The sequence below is a fragment of the Urocitellus parryii genome, chromosome 6 (assembly GCF_045843805.1).
Source record: "Urocitellus parryii isolate mUroPar1 chromosome 6, mUroPar1.hap1, whole genome shotgun sequence".
In the NCBI taxonomy this organism is placed as follows: Eukaryota; Metazoa; Chordata; class Mammalia; order Rodentia; family Sciuridae; genus Urocitellus; species Urocitellus parryii.
In genome coordinates this window covers 56,107,733-56,119,978 of record NC_135536.1, presented here as the reverse complement: position 1 = coordinate 56,119,978, position 12,246 = coordinate 56,107,733, and the positions used below count along the sequence as shown (strand labels likewise).

The 12,246-nt window shown below is 31.8% G+C and overlaps 1 protein-coding gene across 2 annotated transcripts in view; it reads right to left on the bottom strand.

Annotated features, from left to right (window-relative positions):
- Positions 1-12,246, bottom strand: part of Fancm (FA complementation group M) — a 61,449-nt gene that overhangs the window by 18,535 nt on the left and 30,668 nt on the right. For both annotated transcript variants that reach the window (XM_077799428.1, XM_077799429.1), the window contains 7 exons: positions 11,256-11,408; positions 8,158-10,078; positions 5,287-5,378; positions 5,114-5,176; positions 3,738-3,866; positions 3,024-3,180; positions 557-663 (listed from right to left, as the gene is read on the bottom strand). In XM_077799428.1, coding sequence (XP_077655554.1) covers positions 557-663; positions 3,024-3,180; positions 3,738-3,866; positions 5,114-5,176; positions 5,287-5,378; positions 8,158-10,078; positions 11,256-11,408 — 2,622 coding nt within the window. The remainder of the gene's footprint in view (positions 1-556; positions 664-3,023; positions 3,181-3,737; positions 3,867-5,113; positions 5,177-5,286; positions 5,379-8,157; positions 10,079-11,255; positions 11,409-12,246) is intronic.

The window sequence follows — 12,246 nt, the reverse complement described above, 5'->3', positions numbered from 1 at the left end:
TGGGTTTTTCTTTGTACCGAGGATTGAATTCAGGGGCACTTGACCACTGAGCCACATCCTCAGCCCTATTTTGTATTTTATTTAGAGACAGGGCCTCACTGAATTGCTTAGCACCTTGCTAAGTTGCTGAGGCTGACTTTGAACTTATGATCCTCCTGCATCAGCCTCCTGAGCCACTAGGATTACAGTGTGCACCACCACAATCAGCTTGTTGTTTTTTTTTTGTTTGTTTGTTTGTTTTGTTTTATTTTATTTAATGGTGCAGGAGATTGAACCCAGGGCCTTGTGCATGCGAGGCAAGCATTCTACCAACTGAGCTATATCCCCAGGCCCCTTCAAAGTATATTCTAATTGGATCAAATGAAAGAATAATTTGATCCAATTGGGCCTAAAAGGGACCTCGAGAACTAATTTAGTCCACCTTCCTGTCTCTAAGCAGAAATCTTGAATAGCCTTAATAGCCCAGCTTTAGGAACAAAATTAAGGGATCATTAACAGGAATTTATTTCAACATCAGCATCAAGAAATTCTCCATTATTATTTCTATAGTTCATACCTGTGAGAAAATGTTTACATTACTATGTTTCTTATGGATCATTTTGTACTTATTGCTCATCAATGGACTACGCAAAGATTTCACATAAATAGCTCTCATTTCAGAATCTGTAAAAGGTAAGAATTTAAGATAAAATAGAATTATTTTAAATAAAAACTGGTATTTAACTTTGACTTCAAATTTAATGATTCAAACAATGTGAAAACATTTTATTCAAATGATAGTAATACATAAGAAAATATGTTGAAAAACAGTTATTCAAAAATGCAAATTCAGGACTTTTGCTTCTGAAATCAGACATCTAGTTGGGTGAACATGATTTAGACAGTGCTTTTCTATTCAAAACAAATGGATACAAAGACTTTAGGACTGTATCTGATTTATAAAATTATTCTAAAAAACACAATAAATTCAGGTAGAAAAGAAAACTTGGATTTAGAAACATTAAAAGCTATAGCCAATTTTCATGATCTACAGTTAAGTAAAAATTAGGAAATACAAGTTTTTTTGCTCATCAGTTTTAAAAGTTATAGCAATGGATACCTTTTTTTTAAAGTTTTGAAATCACATATATTTAAAATGTACTGGGCTGGGGATGTAGCTTAAGCGGTAACTCGCTCACCTGGCATTCGCAGGGCGCTGGGTTCAATCCTCAGCACCACATAAAAATAAAATTAAGATGTTGTGTCCACCAAAAACTGAAAAATAAATATTAAAAAATTCTCTCTCTCTCTATCTTTAAAAAAATAAATAAAATAAAATGTACTATGTCTAAAATGGAGATTCTCCCCATTCTCCATTCAAATTTCTCCATCTGCACTCTTCTCAATATCAAATAACAACTATACCCATGCTGTTGCTCTAGCCCACTGACTCTTCTCTTTCTAACCCATCAGAAAATCCTGTCAGCTTTACCTATCCAAAATCTAATCTTTCTCAACTTCCTTAATACTATCTTTGCAGAAGTCACTATTATTCTTCAGTTGGGCTTGGTTTACTACAACAGCATCCTAGATGGTCCCCTACTTTTACTGCCCTGTAGGCCATTCTCAATATAGAAACTGGGGAGATTTTCACTCAAATATGTCAGATGATGATCTCAGTGCTACTTCTTGCCTTCCACCTAATACCAGTCACAATGCTAGGCATACACATGCCTCAGGGAATTGGCTTCTTATCTTTGAATCAACATTCTACCACCAAGATTATGGTGTAAACCTACAAAAACCACATTGGTTAAGATTAATGAGCATGAAAGGCATAAAATCTTATTTTGTAAATCATATTAGTATTAAGGATAATCAGAACTTTATACTTCTTTCTCTTTAAACTTGGGAAACTTTGCTGTTGTAAACCATTAGCAAAGACTGCATGAGCAGAATGAAGGACAACATCTGTGAAAGACCAGAATACTGAAGAGCGTATCAGAGTATTTCTCACTTCTGTTATAGCCAGTTTTAATCATTAACTCAAAATGTCTGATATACAAAATATGCTCAAGGCACTGCTTGAAGACATGTTTTCTGAAACCAAATCTCCCTTACTTGGCAAATTCAGTGAAGTTTAGCTTTTTTTCTCAGATGGTTTTATTAATCCACATTGCTAAATCCTTCTACTTTTTTTTTTTTTTGGTGGTGCTGGGGATTGAACCCATGGATTTGTGCATACTAGGCAAGCCCTCTACCAAATGAGCTACATTCTCCAGACCCAATCCCTCTTCTTCTAGTCACTAACCGAATGTCATCTTCTCAATACGGCCTACTCCTCATCACTTTATTTTAAAAGGCAACTTGTCCATTATTAACACCGTCAACCCCAGCCAGTCCAATTTCCTATATTTTTATTTTTATGTAAATATTTCATCTTATAATACACTGAGTAATTTAGTTGTTATGTATATTCTATCTCCTTCCATTCAAATATGTTTAATACAGAAAACTTTTTGTCCCCTTGTTCACTGCCATCTTTCCCAAGTGCCTCATATTACCAAACATTAAATAATAGCTAAATGAACCTTTGACACACAGGCCTCGAGATCAATCCGGAGAGAATTATTCTAAATATGCAGAAGCCTATAAACAAACAAGTCTAAAATAAAGCAAGTACTAACAGAATTTAAATTAAAATGACCAATACTACGCACATACCAAATTTAATTCCCTTTAATGTCTAGTTTCTTTGAAAATGAATTAAAATATTTAAATGATATTAGGAACATTGAAAGATTTTTTTTTTTGGTACTGGGAATTGCACTCAGGGGCACTCAACCACTAAGCCACATACTCAGCCCTATTTTGTATTTAATTTGGTGTCTCACTGAGTTGCTTAGTGCCTCACTGTTGCTGAGGTTGGCTTTGAACTCTCCATCCTCCTGTCTTGGCCTCCCAAGCCGCTGGGATTACAGGTATGCACCACGCTACACCTGGCTGAAAGACCATTTTTTAAAAAGCATCATTATAACACTTACCATTTATAGCCTGTGAAAGTTGGGTTTCATCATTTAAGAAGCCTAGTAATGAGGAATCTTGTTCATTTTCTGACTCATCATTTTCATCTGATGAAACACATTCTGCATCTTCTTTGGAAAGTTCTGCTTCATCATCGAAAAACTTCCTAGCTATATGCTAAAATAAATTAGAAAACACCCTTGAGAAAATAGTTTCTTTTCATGGTTTAATTTCTGAAAAATAGATTTTTAATTTGGAGAGGTTTGCTGGGGATCAAACCCAGGGACTTGTACTAAATTTAAAGTAATGCAACACTGGAAGACAAAGTACCAACACAAAGGAGAAAAAATATATCACATTTGGAGATTTTAATTCCAGGGAAAAAAACAAGATTGGTAGCAAAATACTTTTTAAAAAATTGTGCAATTTTTCTGTGGGGCATGGTGGTATGCACCTGTAATCCCAATGACTCAGAAAGCTGAGGCACCAGCAAGTGCAACTTAATTAGATATTGTCAAAATGTGAAACAATGAAAAATAAAAAGGTCTGGGGGGTGTAACTCAGTGGTCGAATTCCCCTGGTTTAATCCCTAGTACAAAAAAAAAGAAAGAAAAAGAAAAAGAAACTGTGGCATCTTTCTATAAAAAAAAGTATAAATAATTTACTTACTTTGATATAGAAGCCAATGATCCTTACTAATAAAATATGCATATGTAAAATAAAGAAAAGATTACCTTTAGGTGACTCTGTGTCTTTTGGACTTTGGTGCCTCTTCTGGCATTCCTGTTACAGTCCTTGAAATCTTCTAGTTGTGAATGTGGTCTGTGAAAATTCTCACCCTCATCACTAGATGATAATTCTGACTATAAAAATGCAACAAAATTTTGACATAAGCAAAAATATTTGAATTGTTTTATCTTGCATTTTTCAAGGACTGTTGCTTTCATTTTCATATTTTTCTTTTTAAGTAGTTGGCCCAATATTCTCTTAGGAAAATAAAATTGATCTCACAACTCAGATTATTGTTATAAACAAATAATACTGAAGAATTTTAAAACCAATAAGTTAAATAATACTACATGCTAATTACCAAATCAGGTTTGTAAATAATACTAGCATATATATTTATTCAATTTAGTATCACATCAAATTATTTAATAAACTCTTATTTTCAGTTTAATTTCCTTTAAATATCCTTGAGTTTCCCCAAAACTAATCAAATCTGTTAGAAAATACAGGAATCCTTTGAAACCAAGAAATCAATATAACAATAACAAAGTTTGACTCCAAGACCTACCACTACATCTCTTATAATATAAAGCCCATCAAAAGAATCAATAGTTTATCAAAATAATTTCAATTCACAGAAACAATTTTTAAGTTAAAACAGATTGATCATTAGCATTCAGTACTTAGCTTTTTAATTTTTTTTTTTTTTTTGGTACCAGGGATTGAACCCATGGATGTTCACCCAGAGCCACATCCCCAGCCTTTTTCTGTATTTTATTTAGAAACAGGGTCTCACTGAGTTACTTAGGGCCTCACTAAATTGCTGAGGCTGGTATTGAACTCGGGATCCTCCTACCTCAGCCTCCCATGCCACTGGAATTATAGGCACGTGCTATCATGCCTAACAGAATATATTCTTGATAATATCCCCAGCACCTTAACATAGTACTACGCTTAGAAAAGTCTACAATAAATACAGCTCTGAAAACTAAAAGGTAGAAATTCTTCTTCTTCTTCTTCTTCTTTTTTTTTTTTTGGTATAGGGGATTGAACTCAGGGGCACTCAACCACTGAGCCACATCCCCAGCCCTATTTTGTATTTTATTTAGAGATAGGGTCTCACTGAGTTGCTTAGCACCCCGCTTTTGCTGAGGCTGGCTTTGAACTCGTGATCCTCCCGTCTCAGCCTCCCAAGCCACTGGGATTACAGGCATGTACCACCGCACCCAACAAAGGTAGAAATTCTAATCACATCAGATATAGTATCAATTTTCCTGTTACCCATATACCTATAGATAAAATATAACTATATTTACCTATACATACATTTAAGATTTATTCTAAAAGAATCTAAATTATTATACATTATCTATTTACTTACTCTAAGAAACCTGCGCTTTTTGGCAGCATGAATTGGAGAATCAACTTCACTATTTTTCTGATCCTAGGTAAAGTAAGCAAATGGATAAACAGACTGAGAAAGGTTATACAAAATCCTCAAGGAAAGAAAATATTCTTTAATGATTACATTATTGTAATTACTGAATGACTCACTTCAGGTGATTCTAAAACATTTCCTTTTCGTTTTTTACTTCTTAGGAAAATCTCATCATCTTCACTTTCATTGCTTACTAGTAATGGTTCATCTGTAATTTATTAAAAAAATCCAGTCAGAGATTTGAGTTTACCCAATCATAACTACCTACCTTACAAATGGTTCCAATAATGAATATTTCTGGCAATCTCAACATTTATTTACTTTTTAAAAAAGTTTTTCAAGGGCTGGGGATGTGGCTCAAGCGGTAGCGCGCTCGCCTGGCATGCGTGCTGCCCGGGTTCGATCCTCAGCACCACATACCAACAAAGATGTTATGTCCGCCGAGAACTAAAAAATAAATATTAAAAATTCTCTCTCTCTCTCTCTTTAAAAAAAAAAAAAAGTTTTTCAAAAGTTTGGCTAAAAAAAATCAGCCTGGAAAGAGAGAGAAAAATAAAACAGTGCCAATGAGGAAAATAGGGACAATAACTTTGATAATAAATCCTGAATGAGATTCAGCTTTATACATTGCATGAAATGAGAACAAGAGAAAGCAAGATGTAATTTTAGTCTAGAATTCATCTCCAAACCTATTATGGTCTTTCTGCCCCTTGCACTTATTATCCTCTTTCTTGAATGAATGAAATCATTAAAATACAGTCTACAAAATTATGTATTAAAAGATTCTTTTTTATTTCTCTGTATACATATGTGTACATGAACATGTACGTTTAAGTATAAGATTTTAAAAATGCAGGCTGGGGTTGTGGCTCAGTAGTAGAGCACTTGTCTAGCATGTGTGAGGCACTGGGTTTGATTCTTAGTACCACATATAAATAAATGAATAAAATAAAGGTCCCTCAACATCTTAATTAAAAAAAAAAAAAAGGTAAGATATTCATCTTGGAAGCAGATTCTCCATGCCTATTCAAGCCTTCAGATGACTGCAACCAGAAAAAATCCTGACTATTAACAATTTAATGAGAAATCCTATGCCATAAAGTCACCTAGCTAAGCAACTCTTGAATTCCTGATCTATGAAAACTGAGATAAATGTTATTCTAACATTTACCCCGCAGAATTTTGTGGTATTCTGTAACACAGCAATAGATATTACAAATCCACACAATAAGCTTCTCCTCACATTCTGTGCTAGGGAACATCTACCCAGACAGATAAACCTGAATGATTCCTTTTTGCAAAGAAGCACTAAAAAAGAAAAACAAACAAAAAAACTTCTATGAACGAACCACATATTTGTGACCAAAATATAGAAAATGATTTAATAAACTAATGATGAAATTACTGGGGGAAGGGCACTACATAATCTAACTGTTTTTTTTCCTTTTTTCATTACCTTGTAAGGAAGCCAGAGTTAAATGAAGGGCTAGGCTACAGTAAAGAACTAATTATAGAAGGATTCCTTTTTAACTGCCTTAGTATTGTTTAAATGAGCTATTTTTAATATATATATATAATATGGTAAGTGATCTTAAATCCTTCAATAGATGAAATGAAAAGTATATATTAGGAAATAAAGTATATCAGGGAATAAAGACATAGTCCCTAATAAATAATATATATATATATATATATATATATACGAAAGATTATATTGCTCATCATTGTAGTTAAGTACAATGCTAAAAAATATTTTAGCATAAATCTAACACAGAAACAGTAAAATAACCTCACCCATTAACAAATACAGTCACATTAAAGCAAATATTGAAAGCTCAGAGGCAAGATACACTTAGTGAAAATACATATGTCAGGACACACCTCAAACTATGCAGAACAGTCATGTTTTGAAAATTAAACCTATTTCCAGAACTCACCTTAAAAATGCTTTCCTCCTACATAGAATATTCATGAATGATGCCTTCAATACTAATGAGAATAACATAAGGAAAATATTTTACAGAGGAAACTCTCATTTTATCCTACAACTATTCTTTTTCTTTAGTTATAAGGAATAAAATTCATAAATGGCAAAATAATTTGTAAATAAATTACAGTTGTGATCTATAGAATTTAAAAAATACTTAAGTCATTTTAATACCAAATATTTAGCATTATATTCTCTAGTTTTTCTGTAGCTATTAACTCAGATCACAGAAATTTTCTGGATATTCTGTGGTCTACTCTCAATCCTCTAAATATGGTCTTATGTCTCAAATATTTTTGGATAAATCCTTTTACTTCAAACTATCCCACAAAATTCTTTACCTTCCTTCTTTTCCTTTGTTTCACCATCTTATTGCATATAAATTCTTTATTATTTTCAATATATCTAAATTTAAAAAATTCTGAGGAGATAAAATGACAATCAACATATATATGAAGGCTTTCCAATATAACTCAAAAGTTTGTCATCTCCTGAACCTCCTAAACAGTCACTATCTTATTATGGTAATTTCCACATTTTACTGACATCATCAAACGTATGCTATATAAATGTGTTTTACAATCAAAACTTTATATTTATTTGTATATTTTACAGTATATAGCATAATACTTTTCCCATGGCATGCATATAAAAATCTTATATTAGTAAGCATCATCTTAAGAAAAATATAATTTGACAAATATACATGTATATACATACATACATACACACACACACACACACACACACACACACACACACATACCCTTTATACTGAAAAGTTACATGTGGAAAAATTACAGGCATATTTCTAGACTATTCTATAGAGTCATGGGTTTTTATAAAGATGGAATCTTGTTTTTATTTTTCAGTTGTAGATGGTCACAATACCTTTATTTATTTTTATGTGGTACTGAGGATCGAACTCAGTGCCTCACACGTGCTACACAAGTGCTCTACCACTGAGCCACAATTGCAGTCCCTAAATATAGAATCTTACCTTCAGCAGAATAATCACAGAATTGATGCAGAGAAATTTGATCACTGCTTTTAGCCTTTTCTGGAGAAAATTCTGAACCATCAAAAACTGAATCCAATGTTTCTTTGAAACGTTGTAGATTTACTTCTTCCTTATTGGAATCTGGCATCTTAAGCATATCCTCTCTTATCTTAGAAAGTGAGCTCAATGTGTTTTTAGAAAGTGGTGTACTCATAATTTTTTCTCGTACTGGCAAAGAAAACTCAGAAAATCCAGGAGATACAAATTCTTTACCCTTTGCTGCAGTCAGTGGAAAATGTACAAAATTTGGACTGTGTATATCTTCACTTGATGGGATAGGTATGGCTCCACTGGTAAATTTTCTAACATGATCTCTTGGTTGATTTGAGACATAATGTGTATCCTTTGCCTCCTTAATACATACATTTCTTCCAGACATATCATCTTGAAGTCTACTGTTATTTGTATCTGATGGCTGTTCTGATATTTCATCATCAGAATCTGAACTACAAAATCCTAAATCAAAGGTAATGGAAAATAAATCCCCAGAGCAATCAAAAGCATATTGATCACTCTTCCGTTTTTCCTCATGGATATCTTTCAAATCTTCATGAGACTTCCAGCTATTAGTACCACTAATAATTTGATCTTGGGATTGAGAATTATCACATAAATGTTCATCAGAAATTAAAAACTGTGAGATAGGAGCCATTTCACTTATAACAGTTTTTTTTGACACACATAAAGATTTGCAATCACTCTTCAAAGGAGAAAGGCTCACGTCATTAAACTCTTCATTACCTTCTTCAAATAGTGATAAACTCTCATCCTGATTAGTTAACAACACTGGAAGGTCATTTTTAACAATATCACAGTTATTTCCGTCAACTAAGTTCTTCGCAGGATTTGTGTATATTTGAACATGGTTGTTAGTCACTATATTTTCATTTTTAATATTTTTATGTACTTTATCATCAAAGCCACTGAAGCATGACTCATCAGAAATCTTATCATTAGATGCATCAAAGAGACAACTTTTTTCTGAAGAATGATTGATAAGTTTAAGTAAATCCAATCCTAATTTTTGTTGAGAATTCATAGCTGAACATGACATCAAAGAGGTGGACTTACAATTTAGTATGTGCTCTGCATAGGGTAGGGAAAGCAAATTCTCAAATGTAAAACCCTTAGCAGTTTCACATTCCAAGTCTGAGAATCCACTGAGAGGTGGAGGAGAATGAGATAAAAATCTCTCTACATTAGCAAGTACCTCTTTTGTCAATGAGTGACAATTATAAAATTGATCATCTGTTCTATCTATATAAAGCTCTTCTTCAAATGGAAGAAACAAATTAGATGAAAGAGATTTCTCATCACTAAAACTATTATAACCAGAATCTAAAAAATTTCCAGCAAAAGAACTAGATTTATTTGTAAACTGACCCTCTGTTACTAAGACACCTGGCTCATTAACACCATTTTCATGAATAGTACATGTGGCAGAAATTCCATCTGTCTTTTTACCATTTATTAAGTCTACCTGAAAAATAGTTTCAACAGTAGAATTTCTGTCAGTATCTAAAGAATTAATATCATCACAATTTTCTTTATTAGGCCAGTCTTTCTTCGTTTCTTTAGAAGTTTCTTTAGTTGTCGTTTCTTTAGAAGTTTCTTTAGTTGCAGAAACAATTTTAGTAGGTTTGATGTGAGTTTTTTTAAAAATTTCAGTATATTTCTCATCAGATTCTGTCATTAAAAGTGAACTGCCTTGATTTATATTCTTTATAAATGAAGATTTCTTGTGAGTAGTTAAGGTATCATTGGCAAGATTATTACAGTCATTCCTGGGAATGCTAAATGCCAAGCTAACATCTTCCATTTCTAAATAAGATTTCATTTCCAATTCATAGCTGCATTCATCCTGTAAATAAGGAACATAAGAAAGTCACAGGAAAACAAAACAAAATTATACTTCTAAGAAATGTTTCACTCTATATTAAATACATTGCAAACAATATTTCATTATTTAAATGATTATCATAAGTCTTAAAAATTACTCTTATAAATCAAAACAATAATGACATGACTGAAATAATCAAATTATCTTTAATCATTTTATTCTTTTATTCCTCACATTTAATAAACAAAGGACCCATGATAGCTAGTTACACAAATAACAAATTTAATGAATATATAAAAATAAAAATATTGACTTTTTCCACTTCTAACATTTAATTTAATAATGTTCTAACTTCCTAAAAGTTAAGAAATTAATATACATTAATGAAAATCACATACATATGTTAAATTTATTCTCTCAACAATAGTAAATTAAGGACAGCATTTAGAAACTCTTAAAACAATGGTATATGTATGTCTATCAAGCTATAGCTTTGAATATATTTCTATTTTTAACAAAGTCCCCAAACAAGAACTTGCAAAGTGAATTTAGGAAGGAGCTTTACTTCTCTCTCAGCCATTAAGCTAAAATTACAATTTTCACCATCCCTCTTCTTTTCCCAAAATGCTACTTACTCAGGATTCCTCCCCTACTCACAGATTTGAGCAGTTAACGCCCCACTTTTTTGAATAATAAATACAATAAATACTAAAATAATCAGTCTGTTTTCCTGCCAATAGATATGCTCCACACAGACAGAATGTTGTATTTAGTTTATTCACTGATGTGGCTACAAGGCCTGGAACAGAATTTGGCATATGGCTGGAACTCCGTAAACACATGTTAATTTGATGACATTGTTTTTCTGGAATAAACAACTAATTACTTTATTTACAAATATTCTCAAACAATAACTATAATAAAAATAGCAGCCACAATTTATTGAGTGCCTATTATATGCCAATTACTATTTTAAGTATCTTACATGTATTGTAATTTAATCTTCACAATAACCCTCTGAAGTATCCATTATCATTATTCCTATTATATAGATGAAACTGAGGCAGATAAAATGATAATACTTATTACTCAATAAATATAAATAATACTTTTTCTTACCATTATAACTTCAAATTAAGAAAAATAAAGGGTACTTTATTTTATCACAGCAACAAAAGAAAGTTATATAAAACACTACCTCTTCATGTCTCATTCCTTCTATCATTTGCATAATGCTTACAAAATGGTGGCATCGATCTGAATGGTCAACTTGATGTGTAGGAAAAGGATGATCCTGCCACACTCTCCATTCAGAGAGAGAGAGCTGATGAATCCCAAGAGTTGGTAGAGTCTTGATTAATGATTCAAATAATAATAAAAATGATAAAAACAGACACACAATGAGATTTCAAACTAATTTAAAAAAACACACTTAATATGCAAAAAAGCCTAACATAAATAATTTGAATTCATTTAGTCTTTGTCGACTAAAATCTCAAGGAAAATGATTTAATATAAATTTGCTCCTTTAAGCATATTTTTAAATAATTGTTATATGAGTTACAATTTGACCATATTCCTATTTATATAGTTTCATGTTAAGAGCAAATATTTAAGCAAATATTTTTGGCTTCAAAATTATTATTTTGCTCGGTCTATATTATAATCTAACAAGGAAACATTCATAATCTTTTGGTGATACTGATCCCAACTTTTCATGCCTGCTTCCATTCCTTACTCTTCCTTTTAATGAATAAAATAAATTCTAACAGCTGTATCTTATAGGCTTTATAAATCTTCTGAAAGAAATCATTTCTGAGGTTATTTTTCCAGCTATAGCAATTACATATATGCAAACTTTGATCAGTTCTTTTGACTTTCATTAAGCTTATCAATGTGTTCATAATACATGAAAAAAATAAGTAACACCCAATTTAAAGTTTTAACTATACTTTAAAAACAAAAATCAAAATAGTTTGTAAAAATAAAAATGCACATGACAACAAAACTTATGTTAAATATTAAAAAAATCCCAAAACACAAAAGGAAACAATAGCAGAGCAAACTACATGTATTACAGAGTAAAATGACAAATATGTGCCCATTTTGAAACAATTATATGGTGGGGTAAAAAATGGAAGAAAAAGCAGAACTTATGCAAAAATATCAGTTACATTTACATATAATAA